Raw genomic sequence first — 24058 nt, forward strand, 5'->3', positions numbered from 1 at the left:
GCAAGCACGCGTCATTCAGTCCAAAACGGCCCGATCAAACCCACATTCGGAATTGTCTGGCGGTCGAAAGTGATCCCGGAGTGACCACACTGTAAGCCAGCCATGAAATTTGCAGAATTGTCCGGTATTTTTGCCAAATGTTGCATCTTTACCAAGAGCCCCGCGACGCCATCTTGTTAAGAAAAGGCGTTAACAAAATAAAAGCATGTAAACAACATACGCAAATGTGCGATAAAATAATTGTCAGCGTTAATAGATTGATGAGTTAACTCATAATTAACGCATTAATTTGCCCACCCCTAATATATACATATACATATATATAAGTTGGCGTCTGGATCCATGTAACAAAGTGTGACTTTTTTGAATGGAAAATTTGCAGTTTTTGCTTGAATTGGTAAAAAGCAAATGATGTCGCTTGGCTTGTGTTTCTATTTTGAGCACTGCTGTTTCTAAATATATTAATATGCTTCTATATTTAGAAGTCGTGTCTCTCCCGCAGCTTTCACTGATTAAAAAAAAATATCACAAGGTTGTTTTTAAACACGTTCAGCACAACGCACTTGTTAGCGTCTGACTTAGGAATCATAGTTATTCTGGTAACTTCGTCAATGACTTGTGCTGCTCAATGCTAACACACACACACACACACACACACACACGCACGCACGCACGCACGCACGCACGCACGCACGCACGCACGCACGCACGCACGCACGCACGCACACACACACACACACACACACACACACACACACACACACACACACACACACACACAATCAGAGACGAAATTTGGACATGAGAAGTGTGTGAGACACAACTACAGTAGAAGTACAGCAGGCGTGGCTGGGAGTATACATTTTTTTAAAGTCATAAACAGGCCCAGCCCTATAGGCAGACTGTGGACTCGGCTGTAGTAGATGTATCAGCAAGAGTGGTGAGACAGAGTACAAGGATGTGGTGGGTGGCTCTGTTCCTCCAGCTCATTGTCGCAAGGACTAAGGAGTTGGAGGAGGAAGGCAACAGCTACCCTGTTTCCATCCGGGGGGTCGATGTGAACATTGTCGAGGATTATAAATACTTGGGAGTTCACATTGACAATACACTGGGCTGGTCTAAGAACACAGATGCTGTCTATAAGAAGAGCATTGGCGCCGTTAGGCCTATTGTAAGGGGGGCTTAAGCCCCTCCTAAAAGGTTGGTGTGATTTAAATTTTTTTTACAAAAAAATGCAGAAATATTCTTTATAAATATGCAGGATTATGAGTCTAAATAAATGATAATATCATTAATAACTATTACTATAAATCATTTTAAAAACCCTTTGTCAGCTCTTATTATCCAATACAATTCGTTTCATCAGTAACACCTGCATTACTATAATGAAAATCCAGTCCACATGTTCACTGTCACCTCAGCAATGTCAAGCCAGACCTAGCACGTCCTGCAGTGTTTATGAAAGTAGACCGAAAAGTAGACATGCTTCAATTCTGGTCATCTCAGTACTGGTGTATTTGTGCCTATTTGAAGCATTCTGTGGAATCAAAGTAAACATTTTCCAAACCGTGGAGAAATAAGACGTCTCCCGCAGTTTTGGGGACATTGGCGGCATGGCGTAGTGGGTCGAGCGGCCGGCCAGAAACCTGAGGGTTGCAGGTTTGCTTACCACCTATTGACATCCCAAAAATTACTGCCGTTGTGTCCTTGGGCAGGACACTTCACCCTTCACTCACACTGGTGAATGAATGATGAATGAATGATAGGTGGTGGTCGCAGGTGCCGTAACCGCAAACTGGCAGCCACGCTTCCATCAGTCTACCCCAGGGCAGCTGTGGCTACTGATGTAGCTTACCACCACCAGGTGTGAATGAATGTTGAGTCCCACTTCTCTGTGAGCGCTTTGAGTGTTTAGAAAAGCGCAATATAAATATAAGTTATTATTATTATTATTATTATTTGCCTCATTGTCCGCTCTGAAAAGAGTGTTGGCAAGCAGTGGTGGAACATGAACTGACGTGAGTTCCTAAATCATTATTTTCGCCTGTTTCTGTTAATTTTAACTATTTATTTTGTATCAGTCTATTTTGGTGAATAATGATGATGCTTATAATAATTGTCATCATTATTTGCCATTATGCGACAAGAGTGCAGGAGTTCACACTGTAGTCGCATCATAACAATATCTCATTGATTTGTTATATAAAACTCATAATTATAATGTCTATATTGTTGCTGACAGAAAAATAACTTCTATACCGTATGATTACCAAAGCACACTACTACCGCTTTGCAGTATAGGTGTGCTACTTAAACTTAATTGATGTAGATTAATAGCCTTTGTGTTATTTTAGTGGAGTGTTTTCGGGACTCTGAAGATTGAATGAACTGATAGACTCATAGTTTTAAAGGAGTTCCATGTTTTGTTTTTTTTAATCTTCACTTTTATCGTTTTCACCATAAATGGCAGGTTATTGTGATAGTCTGTATCACCCATTCTAACTGGCCAGGTGTGGCCTGTCGGCCTTGAATTTGACACCTTTGGACACTCGGGTGAAGAGAGGGGCGGAGCTTTCTACCGATCACCACCTGGTGGTGAGTTGGCTGCGATGGTGGGGGAGGATGCCGGACAGACCTGAGAGGCCCAAACGCATTGTGAGGGTCTGCTGGGAACGTCTGGCAGAGTCTCCTGTCAGACAAAGTTTCAATTCCCACCTCCGGAAGAACTTTGAACATGTCACGAGGGAGGTGCTGGACATTGAGTCCGAGTGGACCATGTTCCGCACCTCTATTGTCGAGGCGGCAGATCGGAGCTGTGGCCGCAAGGTAGTTGGTGCCTGTCGGGGCGGCAATCCTAAAACCCCTTGGTGGACACCAGCGGTGAGGGATGCCGTCAAGCTGAAGAAGGAGTCCTATCGGGTCCTTTTGGCTCATAGGACTCCGGAGGCAGTGGACAGGTACCGACAGGCCAAGCGGTGTGCAGCTTCAGCGGTCGCGGAGGCAAAAACTCGGACATGGGAAGAGTTCGGGGAAGCCATGGAAAACGACTTCCGGACGGCTTCGAAGCGATTCTGGACCACCGTCCGCCGCCTCAGGAAGGGGAAGCAGTGCACTATCAACACCGTGTATGGTGCGGATGGTGTTCTGCTGACCTCGACTGCGGATGTTGTGGATAGGTGGAAGGAATACTTCGAAGACCTCCTCAATCCCACCAACACGTCTTCCTATGAGGAAGCAGTGCCTGGGGAATCTGTGGTAGACTCTCCTATTTCTGGGGCTGAGGTCGCTGAGGTAGTTAAAAAGCTCCTCGGTGGCAAGGCCCCAGGGGTGGACGAGATCCGCCCGGAGTTCCTTAAGGCTCTGGATGCTGTGGGGCTGTCTTGGTTGACAAGACTTTGCAGCATCGCGTGGACATCGGGGGCGGTACCTCTGGATTGGCAGACCGGGGTGGTGGTTCCTCTCTTTAAGAAGGGGGACCGGAGGGTGTGTTCCAACTATCGTTTATTATTATTATTATTATTATTATTCAGGTGTACTGGAGAGGAGGCTACGTCGGATAGTCGAACCTCGGATTCAGGAGGAACAGTGTGGTTTTCGTCCTGGTCGTGGAACTGTGGACCAGCTCTATACTCTCGGCAGGGTTCTTGAGGGTGCATGGGAGTTTGCCCAACCAGTCTACATGTGCTTTGTGGACTTGGAGAAGGCATTCGACCGTGTCCCTCGGGAAGTCCTGTGGGGAGTGCTCAGAGAGTATGGGGTATCAGACTGTCTTATTGTGGCGGTCCGTTCCCTGTACGATCAGTGCCAGAGCTTGGTTCGCATTGCCGGCAGTAAGTCGAACACATTTCCAGTGAGGGTTGGACTCCGCCAAGGCTGTCCTTTGTCACCGATTCTGTTCATAACTTTTATGGACAGAATTTCTAGGCGCAGTCAAGGCGTTGAGGGGTTCCGGTTTGGTAACCGCAGGATTAGGTCTCTGCTTTTTGCAGATGATGTGGTCCTGATGGCTTCATCTGACCGGGATCTTCAGCTCTCGCTGGATCGGTTCGCAGCCGAGTGTGAAGCGACCGGAATGAGAATCAGCACCTCCAAGTCCGAGTCCATGGTTCTCGCCCGGAAAAGGGTGGAGTGCCATCTCCGGGTTGGGGAGGAGACCCTGCCCCAAGTGGAGGAGTTCAAGTACCTAGGAGTCTTGTTCACGAGTGAGGGAAGAGTGGATCGTGAGATCGACAGACGGATCGGTGCGGCGTCTTCAGTAATGCGGACGTTGTACCGATCCGTTGTGGTGAAGAGGGAGCTGAGCCGGAAGGCAAAGCTCTCAATTTACCGGTCGATCTACGTTGCCATCCTCACCTATGGTCATGAGCTTTGGGTCATGACCGAAAGGATAAGATCACGGGTACAAGCGGCCGAAATGAGTTTCCTCCGCCGTGTGGCGGGGCTCTCCCTTAGAGATAGAGTGAGAAGCTCTGCCATCCGGGAGGGACTCAAAGTAGAGCCGCTGCTCCTTCACATCGAGAGGAGCCAGATGAGGTGGTTCGGGCATCTGGTCAGGATGCCACCCGAACGCCTCCCTAGGGAGGTGTTTAGGGCACGTCCAACCGGTAGGAGGCCACGGGGAAGACCCAGGACACGTTGGGAAGACTATGTCTCCCGGCTGGCCTGGGAACGCCTCGGGATCCCCCGGGAAGAGCTAGACGAAGTGGCTGGGGAGAGGGAAGTCTGGGTTTCCCTGCTTAGGCTGTTGCCCCCGCGACCCGACCTCGGATAAGCGGAAGATGATGATGATGATGATGATGATGATGATGATGATGGTCTAAATGCCTTAAATCACCATTACAGATATAACAGGAGACTAACAATATTGCTTTTCAACCATTTCGATTTTTTCAGTATATGCTGTGTAATCCAAATACAGTAACAACAGGTTGTAAGTAAAAAAAAAATGTTGTAAGTGCAAAAATTCTGAATCAAAGAGGTTGTACACAGATAACATCCATCCATCCATCCATTTTATGCCGCTTGTCCCTTTTGGGGGGGCGCGGGGGTGCTGGAGCTTATCTCAGCTGCATTCGGGCGGAAGGTGGGGTACACCTTGGACAAGTCGCCACCTCATCGCAGGGCCACCATGGATAGACAGACAACATTCATACTCACATTCATGCACTAGGGCCAATTTAGTGTTGCCAATCAACCAAGTGCATGTCTTTGGAGGTGGGAGGAAGCCGGAGTACAACATCCATCCATCCATTTTCTACCGCTTATTCCCTTTCGGGGCCGCTGGCGCCTATCTCAGCTACAATCGGGTGGAAGGCGGGGTACACCTTGGACAAGTCGCCACCTCATTGCAGGGCCAACACAGATAGACAGACAACATTCACACTCAAATTATCTTTGGATAATCAACCAGCCCCCAGTTTTCCAGGAAAGAAAGTTTCTTATCACCACAATCTCCTCTGATTTCAGGTCAAATCTGTAGTGCTGTGCAAGTTGGTTTACACTGCTATCATCTGTGCAATGTTTTCCTTTTTGAAAGTTGCCTGCTAGCTATTCCATGCAACCTTATTTGTTTGGGCCATCTCATTCTTACTAAAAATGACTAAAGCTTGTAGTGGAAATGGTTCTTTTTTTGCTTATTCAAACAACATTCAGAATCAGAATCAGAATCCATTCATCCATCCATTTTCTACCACTTATTCCCTTTTGGGGTTGCGGGGGGGGGGGGGCGCTTGTGCCTATCTCAACTACAATCGGGCAGAAGGCGGGGTATACCCTGGACAAGTCACCACCTCATCACAGGGCCAACACAGATAGACAGACGACATTCACACTCACAGTCACACACTAGGGCCAATTTAGTGTTACCAATCAACCTATCCCCAGGTGCATGTCTTTGGAAGTGGGAGGAAGCCAGAGTACCCTGAGGGAACCCACGCATTCACGGGGAGAACATGCAAACTCTACACAGAAAGATCCCGAGCCCGGGATTGAACCCAGGACTACTCAGGACCTTCGTATTGTGAGGCAGACGCACTAACCCCTCTCCCACCGTGAAGCCCAGAATCAGAATCAGAATCAGAAATACTTTATTATTCCCTGAGGGGAAATTACAATTTTCAGCACAATCCCATTCCAGATCAGACAAACATTACAGGGAGACAGAACAGGATCGCTGACGGGTCTGCCAACTTCCAGTGCCCCTTACAAAAATGGTGAGATACAGGTCAACAAACTGAGGCAAATAGAAACACATGTGTGTAAGAGGGAAACATTAAACATCAAAGAACACAAAGGACATTAAATACATTAAAAGAGCAGAGCTGATGCAACCAGCCACTTCTACATACAGCTATGAATAAAAAGTAAAAGAAACATATATACTGTGATGGCCTCTGTGGTGTTCCACGCCATCGTCTGCTTGGGTGGGTGGAGCATGGCCAGAGACAGAAGCAGACCCAACAAAGCAACCAAGAGAACCGACTCCACTCTCGGCCGCCCACTCACTCAGCCAGTGTCCAGTCCGTCGTCTTAGATTTATTTTGAGAAGTTCGAGTATCTCAAAAGGCACAGTTCATTTTCATAGCAGGTATGAAAGGAAAAGGCCCAAAATGACAGATGTTCCATTCTTTTATACAATACAATAGGGAGGGAGGGAGTAACCTTTGACACCGAACCAACGACTAAGCAGATTTCAGACTCTTTGAACAACCTTCAAAGACCAAGAGTATTTTGCGTTCATATATGAAGTTCTCTCAAGGCTAAAAGCATCACATGTTTGGTTTGCTGCGATGAGGTTGGCGACTTGTCCAGGCTGTACCCCACCTTCCGCCCGAATGCAGCTAAGATAGGCTCGAGCGACCCCCCACGACCTCAAAAGGGACAAGCGGTAGGAAATGGATGGATGGATGTTTGGTGTGATTCTAATACTAAAGGAACAATATGTTAGGTTTGTTACTGACAAAAACAACGTCTAAATGTTTATACGATGGCATATTCATGTTTTCAGACACAGATCCATTCTTTGATTCCAAAGCAATTGATAAAAACAAGAATAAAAACATTTTCAAGTCACGTCCTTCAGTACCACCGGTGTGGACGGTGGGATCTGAGGCTTGGAAGGACAGCACAGTTGGTGGTTGGGTGGATGGGCTTGTTGTCGACAACATCGGACGGTGTGACGCCTTAAAGGTGCTTCGTCTGCTTCTGGCCCTGTAACAAGGTTCTTTGTATTGTGCAAAAGGGCTCGTTCTTCTTTGACCTTGGAGGACAGGTTACTAGCACTTCACACCTATTTAATAAAACCACTTGACAACAAAAAATTTGACAACCAAAAAATTACACAAAGCGAGTCGGTAAAGAATCTGGGTATTATCTTTGACCTAACTCATTTGAGTCACACATTAAGAGTCTTACTAAAAAAGCCTTCTTTCATGACGTAATATCGCAAAAATTCTAAAATTTTGTCCACCAGCAACGCTGAGATCATTATTCATGCGTTTGTTACGTCTTGTCTCGATTAATGTAACATACTATTTTCAGGTCTCCCTATGTCTAGCATTAAAAGATTACAGTTGGTACAAAATGAGGCTGCTAGACTTTTGACAGGAACAGGAAAGTTTGATCATATTACGCCTATACTGGCTCACCTGCACTGGCTTCCTGTGCACTTAAGATGTGACTTTAAGGTTTTACTACGTATGTATAAAATACTTAACGGTCTAGTTCCATCCTATCTTGCTGATTGTATTGTAACAATCTGCGCTCTATGAACTCCGGCTTATTAGTGATTCCCAAAGCCCCAAAAAAGTCTTCGGCTATAGAGCGTTTTCTATTTGGGCTCCAGTGGGGCGGGTCCCTGCACTTGACACAAAGAATTGCCATCAACTGTGGGACTTTCGTGACTTTGTAACTTCAATAAAACCTGGAAAGGCCCAAGCCAGCGGCTGAGCGTGAACTTTTTTGAGGACCCAGTCGCCGGGTTGGATGCTGTGCAGAAGTCTGTCAAGGGGATCGGACGCGCTTCTCGAACGGTGTGATGCCAGTGAGAGAATTGAAGGACTGGAGGGATCCTCATGGCCTGGGACTCATCCGCACGTTTGGGTGGGGCACCAAACAAAATCTTAAAGAGAGACAGGTTTCTTCGGCTGCGAACTCTCATCCGCATCTGCATCAGTACCAGGACCATAGGCAGGCATCGTATCTAATTCATGCCATCACTGCATTTTGCTCATTGCTGTTTATGGTTGCTGTTTTCTCTCTGTACTGTCCACCCCCACTGTAGTGTTTTCTCAGGTCAACACCTAAGGTCTCACTCATATTGGTCATTGATGGGGGCTATTGTCAGAGATCTTTTCTGGGATGACCCATTGCGGAATTATCTCTCGCACCAGTGGCTTTGCTACAGTGTCAGCTGTCGAATTCTTTGTGGGGAAGGCTTTGACCCACTTGGAGAACATGTCCACCATCACCAAGCAGTATTTCTTTCCTTCGCCTGGGTGGAGTTCCCTGAAATCCATCATTTGATGTCGAAAGTGGGAGTCGGGTAGGGGTGGGCGGCTGATGGAGTCTTCAGGGATGTGCTTGGCACAAACCATGCAGCGAGCCTTTAGTGAACCACATATGTTGGACCAGTGGTTTTCAAACTGTGGTATGTGTTTTACTAGTGGTACACCAAAGAATCAGAAAGTGTTTACCTATACTCAAATTGTGGCCAAAGTATTAAGTATACATGTTAAATAAAACCTCTGCCTTAGTTTTACTAATACTAAACCATACTACTATAATATTTTGATGTTGGTTTTCATGGTGGTTCTCGGAGAGCCAAGATTTTTCTTAGGAGGCAAACAGTGAAAAAAGTTTGAGAACCACTGCTTTAGACAGTCATGATCATCATACCTGCCAACATTGAGACCTCCAAATTTGGGGGATGGTTGGGGGCGGGGTTTGGTGATAGCGGGGGTGTTTATTGTAGCGTCCCGGAAGAGTTAGTGCTGCAAGGAGTTCTGGGTATTTGTTCTGTTGTGTTTATGTTGTGTTACGCTGCGGATGATCTCCCGAAATGTGTTTGTCATTCTTGTTTAGTGGCGGTTCACAGTGTGGCGCATATTTGTAAAAGTGTTAAAGTTGTTTATAAGGCCACCCTCAGTGTGACCTGTATGGCTGTTGATCAAGTATGCATTGCATTCACCTATGCGTGTGTTTAAGTCACATGTAGTATGTGATTGGACCGGCACAATGTTTGTATGGAGGAAAAGCAGATGTGACAACAGGTTGTAGAGGACGCTAAAGGCAGTGCCTTTAAGGCATGTCCCCAATATTGATGTCCGGGTGGAAATCGGGAGAAATTTGGGAGAATGGTTGCCCCAAAATTTTTTTCGGGAGGGGCAATGAAATTCGAGATCTATGAGGAAACTCGGGAGGGTTGGCGAGTATGATAATCATCCCCACTTTTGACACTTGGTCAAACTCATGTGACAATTTAGTGTACACTGGGAAAAGGGAGGCTGGCAACAAGGATTGCCATCAGGACCATAATGTTAACGGATTTGCCACTGGCCAGTGTCGAAGAAGAGGTGACAACGCCAACCAGAGGTGAGCCAGTGTCAGGGTCATGGGAAACTGACCCGTCGACTTTAACAAACGCACCCGCCAAAAAACTATCATTGTCGACTTGTATCGTCTTTTGTTTAGGATAGTGTCATGAAGTGATGGTGACAAACCCCGAGATGCAGAGATGACAGTCTTGTTTCAAGAAAACATGGTTATAATGTTCTTAAAAAAAGCAAGGAAAACAGGAACCAGAAACCAGGAAACAGCAAACAGGGACAGAAGTCAGGATGCAGGGAACAGCTTTTAGCCTTCAAGAAACAGGCAGTCCTCCAGCACTGAATGGAGGGCAAGGCAGGTTTAAATAATGCCTCCGATTAGTGCTCTGGCAGCAGGTGAGCGGGAGAATACTAATCAGAGGAAATTTGGAAAAAATAAGTAACCATGGTAACTAAAACAAACAAGGGTGCACAAAAAACAGGAACTAATGAGTCCAAAACTAACAGAACGTAACAAAATATGATCCGGGACATGGATCATGACTGATAGTTTCTTATTCGTTATATTAAGTATTCATTTGTGCACGTTTAACTACAGTTTCGACTCCCCTTTGTAGTTGCGGCCCGAGCCAGCCGTAACATTGCATAATAAAACGACGTGCAAACTGACAGTTGCGCAGAAAAAAAGCTGTGAGAATGAAGCTGATCGCTCTGGAGCTACGTGTGTGTGTCAATGTCGGAAATGAATAATACTAGAAATATCGTCTATTCAGCGATATCATTTTACAATTTTTTAGCCGCTTAATTAAAACAAATTGTATTGATGTGTTTTGGTGTCTACTGCCGTTTTTTTTCCTTCAATACAATACAATGTTTTCATTTAGGAAATATAATATATCTCCTATATGACAAACATTCTGCGTTATGCATTTTCTTGCATCTGTGATGGCTACTGCTTCCCAGCAGAGGGCACTGTCAGTGTGCTAAAATTAGTATCTGGATAATTGGATTGTGATTCTATATTGCAGAAAATGTGTTGGAGATCATACAGTAGATGTGTGCTGTTAGTTCAACAACATTGCACACAGCTCTGAGAGCATAAATATAGATAAATGAGGATGGAAATGAGTGTTTTCATGGGCACATAATGCTGGTGGTACAGGCAAAAACCTCATTTACGTAAATAAGGCAGTCTGTAACACTTTTCATTGGTAAACAGTCTTAGTAGATCACATGCAACATGCCCACTAATAGTAAACACTATCCTACAGTTTGCACATGCTGTTTAGCGTCTGGTATTTGGATGTTAGTACAAAACCCAAAACCAGTGAAGTTGTCACGTTTTGCAAATCCTTTTAAATGTACATTCAATTGAATGGACTGCAAAGACAAAATATTTAATGTTCGAACTTACAAATTTTGTTTTTTTTTTTGCAAATAATCATTAATTTAGAATTTAATGGCAGCAACCCATTACAAAAAAGTTGGCACAGAAGCATTTTTACCACAGTGTTACATGGTCTTTCCTTTAACAACACTCAGTAAACGTTTGGGAACTGAGGAGACCATTTTTTGAAGCTTTTCAAGTGGAATTCTTTCCCATTCTTGCTTGATGTACAGCTTAAGTTGTTCAACAGTCGGGGGTCCCCGTTCTGGTGTTTTACGCTTCATATCGCGCCACACATTTTCAATGGGAGACAGGTCTGGACTACAGGCAGGCTAGTCTAGTACCCGCACTCTTTTACTACGAAGCCACGCTGATGTAACCGTGCAGAATGTGCCTTGACATTGTCTTGCTGATATAAGCAGGAGCGTCCATGAAAAATACATTGCTTGGATGGCAACATATGTTGCTACAAAACCTGTATGTACCTTTCAGCAATAATGGTGCCTTCACAGATGTGTAAGCTACCCATGTTTTGGGCACTAATACAACCCCATACCATCACAGATGCTGGATTTTGAACTTTGCGTCGCTAACAGTCCAGATGGTTCTTTTCCTCTTTGGCCCGGAGGACACGACGTCCACAAAAAAAATTTGAAATGGGGACTCGTCGAACCACAGAACACTTTTCCACTTTGCATCAGTCCATCTTAGATGAGCTTGGGCCCATCAAAGCCAGCAGCGTTTCTGGGTGTTGTTGATAAATGGTTTTTGCTTTGCATAGTAGAGTTTTAACTTGCACTTACAGAAGTAGCGACAAACTGTAGTTACCGACAGTGGTTTTCTGAAGTATTTTACACACTGATGTCGGTTTTTGATGCAGTACTGCCTGAGAGATCAAAGATCACGGGTATTCAATGTTGGTTTTCGGCCTTGCCGCTTACATGCAATGATTTCTCCAGATTCTCTGAACCTTTTTATGAAATGATGGACCGTAGATTGTGAAATCCCTAAATTCCTTAAACAACGTGCATACTTCACTGGTACTTGGATGTTACTAGATCAGGCCTTAAGTGTTTGAGTCGATGTGAGTCTCAATTGGAGACGTGCAACAAAGGCATCCTTATATGGTTTGATTTCACGTGATTCAGTACTTGAATTGGGTCGATAATAAAAGGACTGAATTCTGTACCCATTCCTAGTGACAAACAACCCCATTAAAGCTAATAAGCGTCTAGTTGGGAAGCTGAATAAAATAAATACATTCTGTAAAATTGTCAAAACGTGGACTATGGTGTGGTTTGTTTTCCCGGAATGCAAAGGAACTGGACCAGAGATGGCATGAAGGTATAGACATGTTTAATCTATTACTATGAAAAAGTGCAAACAAAAGGCACGCACAAGGCGGAGAACAAACTTGGCTAAGAAAACAAAAATCTAGCACAAAGGCAGAACTATGGACATAAAAACGAAAGACACTAACGGTGGCATTAATAAACAAAAACTTACTTGTGATGAAGTGAGCAGGGCAGCATGATCTATGACATGAAACAGAGTGTAGAGTACAAGGCACAATGACGCCAGGCCTACTGCCTGGCAACTACAAGATTAAATAATAGTGACATGATTATTGACAGGTGCGTGAGCACAAACAAATCAGGTGCGTGAGTCCAAGTGAATCAGGTGAAATAAATGGTCGTCCAGGTAACCAAACAAGGGAGCGTAAACAGGAACTAAAAAGGGTCTTAAACCAACATAACATAACTAAACAAAACTTGATCACAAAGACATGACAAAAATAGTACAAGACAAATAACTGGAGATGAATATCTACTATTTGACTTGAAAAACACACAAAAAAGAATCTTACCTCAACTTCAACAGCCTTACTCCCTACAATATTAGCGCTGTTCCAGTCCTTCAAATTCCATAGTACAATTTTAGAGACAGTGCCTTCTGGTGGTGAGGTGTAACAAGTGTGACAACAAATCTCGTACTCTCCTATACCCTCACAATGTTTGGATTACTTTTTGTTGCACATCATTTATTTACACATTTTTGTTTTATTATACTTATTGTGCTATTCATGTGTTTGTTTAATTATACAATAACATATTTTCTTTACTTTAACCCTTTCTGTAATTTTTTTTCCCTACTAAAAAAGGTAATCTCATTCAGTTCACTTCAGTTTAGTTCATGTTTGTTTGTTTCCTTGTTGTTGTTGTAGTTGTTTTTGTTGTTGACACAAAAAGTGAATAAATGATCAACAATGCTGATTGGATTGAACTCTGCTTCTTCCTTTCAAGAATGCTCAATAAACATGTGATGTCATTCAATAAACTGGTATTGTAGATAAGTGATTATTACACTGAACAAATGTTATGAAATATTACAATAGGGTTTTCTAAACTGCAGTTCGCAGAAATGTATCAAACTACACCAAAGTAGTGTTTGTGTTACAAAAAGAGGATTTTTAAATACAAAAGTTAAAATCTCTAGGTTTTCTTAATTACCCTTGTTATTTAGGATTTATTATTAATATTTTACTATTATTATTATTGTTTGTCAGTACTCAGCGCAATTCTAAACTTGCATCAGAATATAGAATATTATGTACAATGTTTAAATTATTTCTTATTTATCTACTCAGAAATTTAATGTTGATACTTTTATCTGTAAAATGTGTATTACTATCTGTATTAAAGCTGATATTTGACTTTAGTTTTTTCATTGGATGTCATTGTGCAAGTTTACCTAATATAGTGTCCATAGAGTAGTGTGTTTAAAACAGAGATTTGACTAATGAAGAAAGTGCATAATCAACACATTTATAAATGATCTACAAACCTTCCCTTTAAATGAAACATTTAATTTCTTGTTCAATAATTTTTTTCCTTAAAATAATAATTAATATTAATTATAATTACTTATAATTAATAATTAAATAATTTTATGTTCTTTACATTTATTTGTGTAACCTTCATTTATTATTAATTAGTATACAGTATACAATTATAAACATACGTATCAAAAAATATATTGTATACAATATTGAATATATTAAATAATAATAAAAGTGAGCCAAGAAGACATGTGAGATTAAATATTGTAGGTTTATTTGAATTACAGATGTGTACATTTGAATAAATCCCTGGTGGGAAAGCATCACAGTTGACATGAAGAATATATAATCATAATCATAATAGTTCACACTCGCCTTTGGGCATCCAAAAAAAGAACATCAGTGTTTTCTGCTCAAAAATCAGAAATAGAAGACTAGATTTCTTTCTGTACATAATTCTTGTATGACAAGAAATTTCTAAAACCATCACTTCTGATGAGATGATTAACATGGATTTAGCAGGTGCTGAGTCAGCACAGCTTGGCAGTCAATTCATGAGTTGTGACTTGAAAAAAATTGAAAGAAATCCCTGAACTTTACATGTGCAAAATGATCAGTGACATAGAAAAATATGAAGCAAGCATCTCCTTCACTTCCTCCCTCTTCTGCGTGTAAATATGAAAAATAAACTGACACGATTGGATTGGGATACAAAAAGAACAAAAAAAAATTCTTTACAAAATATGATATTTTACATGATGTTGTCCCACAAATAAACACAATATTTGCATCCACTTTTTAAAATCATCATAATATAGCTATTGTATATTTTCCTATTACATTGGCATTGATGCATTATTTCTAATCATTGTATTGGCATTCATGCATCATTTAACTAATTTTTTCATATCACTAATATTGATGCAAATCTGGTAGCGTTGGAAAAAACAAAAGGAAGCTAAGAAGTTTTGTTGACGATGTGCAAACTCAGCACACACAGTGATGCTAAAGCTTAGCATCGCACACACACACACACCTACACACACAATTTGTTGAATATAATCAACATGTTTTATATTTCCTTATAAATGTAAAAAAAAAAAATCCCAGCCTGCCATTTTTTCAAGTGGCTTTAAGTATCTAGCACAATTTCTCTTCATTTTTCGTATATTTCATCGTCACTATATTTCATCTTTGACCTCATTGACCAGCATGCAGGACTGCACAATATTAGTATTCAGTAAAAAGAGTATTAATATAATTTTTATATTGTGTACTATTTAGTACATCATTTGACAACAAGCATGATGGGAGAAAGTTGCTGATAAGGCAAAGTGGATTAAAAGCTTCCACAAACAAAAGTATTGCGTCTCGTATACAACCGAAGAGTAAAAACAACATACTTTATATACATATAAATTATGAAATATAGATAATCCAGTGTCCTTCTTTAAGATTGTGTCAAGTTGAGCGTGTAAAACAACACATTTGTTACTATGAAACAAAAAAATGACGGCCAACTTTGCGGCATTTTCTGAAACAGGCCGTTGACGGAACTTTAAGCACTTTTGTTTACGTAACCATGGCAACACGGCATAAAGATAAAGCACATTTTGACATTTTCATTTGAGATTACTTTTGGATTTCATATTTGACTTGCATCGCTTTCACTTCTTCACTTTGGTTTGTTTGCAGACGTGAGCGTCAAAAAGATTGTTAAAAAAATATTCAAAACAAGCTGAAAATGAAAAGAAAGCAATTGAAAATCAAATCGAATGGATATGCAAAAATAATTGAAATGAAATTGTGAATTTTACAACTTTAAAAAGACACATAAACAATTATTAAATTGTAAATCAAAAATAATATCCATATATTGTTACCTTTTTTTTTTTTTTTTAACAATTTCAGATTTAAAAATGGAAATAGGAAATGAATTGAACTTTGAAGAAAATGTATTGAACTCAACAATGTTAAAGTGTTTTGCACAATTGCATCTACTTTTTGCAGTGGAGAATATAAAAGTGTATTTAATGAACTTTGGGGCACTTTATGAGAAATCATGTTAGTAAAGTTGCGTGTGTAGTGTTTGTGTTCCTTCTGGTTTAGTGACGATGTCATGAGGGGGCGGGCTCAGTGCAAAGCCTGGGAGGAATGTAACGACATGATGGCACTTGCTGCACAAGGCGTGCACAAATAAAGGTTCAAAGGTCGGCATTCAGTAGTATGACACAGGGGAGGGGCATGGGATTCCCCCCCCCGTGAAAGTTCAGTGGATCCTCATGAAGGTAAAAGGAGGACATCAGCTGTTGTCGTCCCACCAGCTGAGAGTTGTCAAGCGTCTCCAAGGAGATGTTTCCTCACATGTCGTTAGAGAGTGTCTTCCAGGTGTGAGAAGAAAATGATATCGTCTGATATTTGCTTCTTCTCTTTTGGTTGATGAGTCACCTGAGAGGTCGAGAGAAGTAGGATTTGATTTTTGTAATCAACGTTCAACTCTTCAGCCAATAACTTCCGGATAACAACATCATTTAAGGTGTGTCTGAAACGTCACCTGTCATTAGCAGCACATGCTATCAGTAGCCACACGTGCTAATGAAAAGTGTTGGAAATGTCGCCTGTCATTAGCAGCACATGCTAACATTAGCCACATGTGCTAATTAAAGGTGTTGGAAATGTCACCTGTTATTAGCAACAGGTGACATTTGCTAATGAAAGGTGTGTCTGAAACGTTGCCTGTCATTAGCCGCACATGCTAACAGTAGTCACACATGCTAATGAAAGGTGTCAGAAATGTCACCAGTCATTAGCAGCACATGCTAACAATAGCCACACGTGCTAATGAAAAGTGTCGAAAATGTCCCTTGTCATTAGCAGCACATGCTAACAGTAGCCACACGTGCTAATGAAAAGTGTCGAAAATGTCACTTAACATTAGCAACACATGCTAACAGTAGCCACACGTGATAATGAAAAGTGTTGAAAATGTCACTCAACATTAGCAGCACATGCTAACAGTTGTCACACGTGCTAATGAAACGTGTCTGAAATGTCACCAGTCATTAGCTAGCAGCACATGCTAACATTAGCCACACGTGCTAATGAAAAGTGTTGGAAATGTCGCCTGTCACGAGGAGCACATGCTGACATTAGCCACATGTGCTAATGAAATGTGTTTGAAACGTTGCCTGTCATTAGCAGCACATGCTAACAGTAGTCACACATGCTAATGAAAGGTGTCAGAAATGTCACCAGTAATTAGCAGCTGATGCTAACATTAGCCACATGTGCTAATGAAAAGTGTCGAAAATGTCACTTGTTATTAGCAGCACATGCTAAGAGTAGCCACACGTGCCAATGAAAAGTGTCGAAAATGTCACTTAACATTAGCAGCACATGCTAACAGTAGCCACACATGCTAATGAAAAGTGTCGAAAATGTCACTTAACATTAACAGCACGTGCTAACAGTAGTCACACGTGCTAATGAAAGGTGTCTGAAAGGTCACCAGTCATTAGCAGGACATGCTAACATTAGCCACACTTGCTAATGAAAGGTGTCGGAAATGTCACCAGTCATTAGCAGCACATGCTAACAGTAGCCACATGTGCTAATGAAAGGTGTCGGAAATATCACCAGTCATTAGCAGCACATGCTAACATTAGCCACATGTGCTAATGAAAAGTGTGTCTGAAATGATGAGTGCAGGTTAGCGCCTTGCATGGCAGCTCCCTCCATCAGTGTGTGAATGTGTGTGTGAATGGGTAAATGTGGAAGTAGTGTCAAAGCGCTTTGAGTACCTTGAAGGTAGAAAAGCGCTATACAAGTACAACCCATTTATCATTTATTTATTAAATTTTTATTTATAAATATTGCCTGTCATTAGCAGCACATGCTAACAGTAGCCACACGTGCTAATGAAAGGTGTGTCTGAAATGTCACCTGTTATTAGCAACACGTGCTAACAGTAGCTACACGTGCTAATGAAAGGTGTGTCTGAAACGTCACTTGTCATTAGCAGCACTTGCAAACAGTAGCCACACGTGCTAATGAATGGTGTGTCTGAAACGTTGCCTATCATTTCCAGCACATGCTAACAGTAGTCACACGTGCTAATGAAAGGAGTCAAAAATGTCACCAGTCATTAGCAGCACATGCTAACATTAGCCACATGTGCTAATGAAAAGTGTCAAAAATGTCACTTGTCATTAGCAGCACATGCTAACAGTAACCACAAGTGCTAATGAAAAGTGTCGAAAATGTCACTTAACATTAGCAGCACATGCTAACAGTAGTCACACGTGCTAATGAAAGGTGTCTGAAATGTCACCAGTCATTAGCAGCACATGCTAACAGTAGTCACACGTGCTAATGAAACGTGTCTGAAATGTCACCAGTCATTAGCAGCACATGCTAACAGTAGCCACACGTGCTAATGAAAGGTGTCGGAAATGTCACCAGTCATTAGGAGCACATGCTAACAGTAGCCACACGTGCTAATGAAAGGTGTCGGAAATGTCACCAGTCATTAGCAGCACATGCTAACATTAGCCACATGTGCTAATGAAAGGTGTCGGAAATGTCAACAGTCATTAGCAGCACATGCTAACATTAGCCGCATGTGCTAATAAAAGGTGTGTCGGAAATGTCATTTGTCATTAGCAGCACATGCTAACCACCCCAAGGCTCATTTAAATTGCGATTTTGTTTGCTATTCAGGAATGCAGCAAATTGTTTCAAAGTAAAATGTTGCAGGATAAACATCTTTTAGCTAAAGAAGCAGGAGGAAAGTGTGAGATGACTCAACCACAGAAAATGATACTTTTAAATCCTACTCTCCTCCTGAGCCGCTCCTGTTCCTGTACATATTGTACTCACTTGTGTATCACTGACGATATATTATACTACTAATACTGTAACATTCCTGAATGGTTATTTCCGTGAAGCCAACTTTCTTCAGAAAAGGTTTCACATCACGAAGGCGAGGCGAATACATCAACTTTATGTTGACCATGCCAGTCAATTCTCTGTGTTCACAAGTGAGTCATGGTGTATCTGCGGCGACATTCCATTGTGCTACTGAGTCGACCTTATTTCCCTGGGTTAATAATTAGAGTACAACATGTGCGGGCTCCTGATAAAAAAAGGCAGGAAGGAGGAAGGCAGCATTGATAAGAGTGCAGATTTTTTCACCCACAGCAAGAGATGTGAGTGTTAGTCCTAACTTCAAATCAAAGTGCCTACAAATTCATTTCTGTCCTCCAATGAATGGTAAATGGTAAATGGGTTATACTTGTATAGCGCTTTTCTACCTTCAAGGTACTCAAAGCGCTTTGACACTATTTCCACATTCACACACACATTCACACACTGATGTCGGGAGCTGCCATGCAAGGCCCTAACCACGAACCATCAGGAGCAAGGGTGAAGTGTCTTGCTCAAGGACACAACAGGCGTGACGAGGTTGGTAGAAGGTGGGGATTGAACCAGGAACCCTCAGGTTGCTGGCACGGCCACTCTCCCAACCGCGCCACGCCGTCCCCAATGAAAGCAAACGTTTTTTTCTCTACCGCCTTGTTCAAAGTACACTGGCAGGGATCTAAGCTGTTTATGGCCACATTTCAGTCTCGAGTATTATTTATCCATCCATCCATCCATCATCTTCCGCTTATCCGAGGTCAGGTCGCGGGGGCAGCAGCCTAAGCAGGGAAGCCCAGACTTCCCTCTCCCCAGCCACTTCGTCTAGGGGATGCCGAGGCGTTCCCAGGCCAGCCGGGAGACATAGTCTTCCCAACGTGTCCTGGGTCTTCCCCGTGGCCTCCTACCGGTTGGACATGCCCTAAACACCTCCCTGGGGAGGCGATCGGGTGGCATCCTGACCAGATGCCCGAGCCACCTCATCTGGCTCCTCTCGATGTATTTATTATTATTATTATTATTATTATTGGACTCCCGAAGGGCCTCCACCATAAAGCTAACGTCATCGCCCCACATACACACTCTCAGTGTGTATACATGCACTAAAAAAATAACTACCGTATTTTCCGGACCATAGGGCGCACCGGATTATAAGGCACACTGCTGATGAATGGTCTATTTTCGATCTTTTTTCATGCAAAAGGCGCACCTAGGGCGCATTAAAGTAGTCATATTATTATGATTTTTTTTCTAAATTGAAAACACTTCCTTGTGGTCATCAGTGTTTTTCAACCTTTTTTGAGCCCAGGCACAGTTTTCGCATTGAAAAAATCCGGAGGCACATCGCCAGCAGAAATCGCTAAAAAGTCGTTGTCGCAATTGTTGGATATGACTTTAAACTAGAGATGTCCGATAATGGCTTTTTTGCCGATATCAGATATTCCGATCTTGTCCAACTCTTAATTACCGATTCCGATATCAACCGTTACCGTCGTGGAATTAACACATTATGATGCCTAATTTTGTTATGCATTAAAAACAATGTAACAAAGTTTTCCAAAATAAATCAACTCAAAGTATGGATAAACATGCCAACATGGCACTGCCATATTTATTATTGAAGTCACAAAGTGCATTATTTTTTTTTAAATGCCTCAAAACAGCAGCTTGGAATTTGGGACATGCCCTCCCTGAGAGAGCATGAGGAGGTTGAAGTGGGCGGGGTTTGGGGGGGGCGGGTTCGAGGTGTGGGGGGGTAGGGGATAGCATATTGTAGCGTCCCGGAAGAGTTAGTGCTGCAAGGGATTCTGGGTGTTTTTTCTGTTGTGTTTATGTTGTGTTACGGTGCTGATGTTCTCCCAAAAAGTGTTTGTCATTCTTGTTTGGTTTGTGTTCACAGTGTGGAGCATATTTGTAAGAGTGTTGAAGTTGTTTATCCGGCCACCCACATTGTGACCTGTATGGCTGTTGACCAAGTATGCTTTCCATTCACTTAAAGGCCTACTGAAACCCACTACTATCGACCACGCAGTCTGATAGTTTATACATCAATGATAAAATATTAATATTGCAACACATGCCAATACGGCCGGTTTAGTTTACTAAATTACAATTTGAAATTTCGCGCGGAGTTTCTTGTTGAAAACGTCGCGGAAAGATGACGCATATGATGACGTGTGTTTGTGACGTTTCGGGTTGGAGGGGGACATACTAGCTCAGCACCAGTTACGGCTAAAAGTTGTCTCTTTTCATCGCGTAATTAATTTGTTTAATTAATAATGGAGACTATTAAGAACAATGCTGTTAATGGAAAGCGGTGTGTTGCAGCTGTCTTTAGCACCGAGACAAAGCCGGTTTTTATTTGTTTGTTGTGAAGCTTTAACACGGAGCGGTCAAGAGAACATGTTTCTCCACGTCAACCAGCATGTTTTTGGATGGGAAAATTGTGATATATATCTTACCGGAGACATCAGTGGATTATTCGTCCTCCTGCAGTAGCTGTCAAAAAAGGCAGCTGTGAGCTTGGCTCCTCGGCTTCTCTCTGAGACACTGGCGTGTTCGCCACATTCAATCCGACCTCGAGGTATGTCTTTACAATCTCACTAAAACTCTATTTAAACAATAAACAGATAAGGGATCTTCCAGAATTATCTTAGTAAATGTCTAATTACATCTGAAAAGTCACACTGCCGCCACCCGAAGCCATCGCTTTTTATCTTATTTTTTTATTTTTTATTTTTTCTAGTCCTTCACTATCAATATCCTCATCCACAAATCTTTCATCCTTGCTCAAATTAATGGGGATATTGTCGTTTTCTCGGTCCGAATAGCTCTTTTTGTTGGAGGCTCCCATTATAAACAATGTGAGGATGTGAGGAGCCCTCACATGGGTGACGTCATCGTCTGCTACTTCCGGTAAAGGCAAGGCTTTTTTATTAGCGACCAAAAGTTGCGAACTTTATCTCGATGTTCTCTATTAAATCCTTTCAGCAAAAATATGGCAATATCGCGAAATGATCAAGTATGACACATAGAATGGACCTGCTAGCCCCGTTTAAATAAGAAAATCTCATTTCAGTACGCCTTTAAGTGTGCGTGGAATTCCGTAGATACTATTTGACTGGGCCGGCAGGGCATATGCTGTGCCTTTAAGGCACGTCCCAATATTGTTGTCTGGGTGGAAATCGGGAGAAATTCGGGAGAATGGTTGCCCTGGGAGATATTCAGGAGGGGCACTGAATTTCGGGAGTCTCCCGGGAAAATCGGGAGGGTTGGCAAGTATGACTGGAAGACGCAACTGCTCTGTACTATTCCCTACGTCCGTGTACCACTCCGTACAGTGGCGTTTTAAAATGTCATAAATTTTACTTTTTGAAACCGATACTGATAATTTCCGATATTATATTTTAAAGCATTTATCGAACGATAACATCGGCAGTCTGAAAACAACGGACATCTCTAATTTAAACCATACCCAACCACATGCATCAATATAGTTCTTGTCTCAAAGTAGGTGTATCGTCACCATCTGTCACATCATGGCGTGACTTAATTTGAGGTTTTTAGTTTTTTAGTTCTTGTCTTGCGCTCCTCATTTGGTGGCTTTTCCTCTTTTTTTGGTATTTTCCTGTAGCAGATTCATGTTTTCATTTGAGCGAAATTTCCCGCATCGACTTTGTTTTAGCAATCAAGAACATTTCAGTTGTTTTTATCCTTCTTTGTGGGAACATTGTTGATTGTCAAGTCATGTTCGGATGTATATTATGGACGTCGTCTTTGCTCCGCAGTAAGTCTTTGTTGTCGTCCAGCATTCTGTTTTTGTTTACTTTGTAGCCAGTTCAGTTTTAGTTTCGTTCTGCATAGCCCCCTCTAAGCTTCAATGCCTTTTCTTAGGGGCACTCACCTTTTGTCTATTTTTGGTTTAAGCATTAGATACCTGTTTACCTGCACCCTGCCTCCCGCTGCTTCCGACATCTACAAAGTAATTAGCTACCGGCTGCCACCTACTGATAAGGAAGAGTATTACACGGTTACTCTGCTGAGCTTTAGACAGCACCGACACTCAACAACAACACATGATTTGCAGACTATAATTACTTGTAAGCAAAAATATTTTTTACCCAAATAGGTGAATTTAGGTAATATCCCACGGCACACCAGACTGTATTTCACGGCACACTAATGTTCTGCGGCACAGTGGTTGAAAAACACTGATCTACATAACATGTAATGGTGGTTCTTTGGTCAAAATGCTGCATAGATTATGTTTTACAGATCATCTTCAAGTCGCTTTCTGACAGTCTCTTCCGGATGCGCTGTTATTGCTTTTAAGTAAAGTCTGAATGTTATTTAAACAGTTAGTTTCTTCTTTTGCCACTTATTCTACTCTCGTCCTTGCACGCTACACCGCTACAACAAAGATGACGGGGAGAAAACGCTCTCAAAGTGGAGCCACGTAAATAGGACCGCCACAAAACGGTGCATCCTGAAGCGACTTCTTCTTCTGTCACGTGTCTTTAGATTTGCAGCTCCGTTGAGGCGAGCCAGGTCAGCGTGTCATCGTCCAGGTCAATCAGACCTTGTTTGCCATTCGGTAGCCGGTGTTTGGGCAAAGGGGGAGTCAAAGACAGCCTCTACGCGGCCTCCCTCACGAGTCGCTTACAAGTTCAAAAAGCCTACAAAAGCGAAACTAAGGTCTTTACCACGTCTGCAGACCGCAAAAAGCCTAGTTGGTTTAGCGTTACTGCAGCTCAACGTTGAAGGCCTTACCGCCGCTCAACTCAACGTCATCGAACTGAAGCGACTGTCAGAAAGCGACTGGAATATGGTCTGTAAAACATAATCTATGCAACATTTTGACCAAAAAACCACAATTACATGTTATGCAGACCACAAGAATGTGTTTTCAATATAGAAAAAAATCATAATATAACCCCTTTAATGCGCCATATAATCCGATGCGCATTTTTAAGAAAATAGACCTGAATAGACCCACTCATCGGCAGTGCACCTTATAAAGCGGTGCACCATATAGTCCAAAAAATATGGTCATTGAGGCACTGGGAAGAAAAGTGGGCTTACCTGATCACACCTTGACAGAAGTGTTGGGTCGAGACAGCTGGCTCAACCTGAAGACAGAAATAAGACGTTACAAATAAGCAAACAAAGGAGCAACACGACATTCTGAGCTGAAATGATCCCATTACAAAACAAGTTCCACAATGAGCTAGAGAGCGTGTTGCCCCCTAATGGATAGGAGGACTTATTGGTACCAGAAGTTTTCACACTCAACGAGTATGTCCAACTTTCATTATAAATACTGTGACAAAAACAATCAACAGCCGAGCTACTTTGATTTTATTTGAATGA

General features: G+C 42.2%; 1 protein-coding gene across 1 annotated transcript in view; it reads right to left on the minus strand.

Annotated features, from left to right (window-relative positions):
* Nucleotides 1-14023: 14023 nt before the first annotated feature.
* spns2 (SPNS lysolipid transporter 2, sphingosine-1-phosphate) overlaps nucleotides 14024-24058 on the minus strand; it is a 139836-nt gene continuing 129801 nt past the window's right edge. Inside the window, exons 12-13 of the mRNA XM_061898240.1 lie at nucleotides 23771-23817; nucleotides 14024-16219 (exon numbers count right to left, since the gene is read on the minus strand). Of these exons, the coding sequence (XP_061754224.1) occupies nucleotides 23775-23817 (43 nt within the window). The 3' untranslated portion in view covers nucleotides 14024-16219; nucleotides 23771-23774. The remainder of the gene's footprint in view (nucleotides 16220-23770; nucleotides 23818-24058) is intronic.

Source organism: Nerophis ophidion, linkage group LG04, assembly GCF_033978795.1.
Source record: "Nerophis ophidion isolate RoL-2023_Sa linkage group LG04, RoL_Noph_v1.0, whole genome shotgun sequence".
Lineage (NCBI taxonomy): Eukaryota > Metazoa > Chordata > Actinopteri > Syngnathiformes > Syngnathidae > Nerophis > Nerophis ophidion.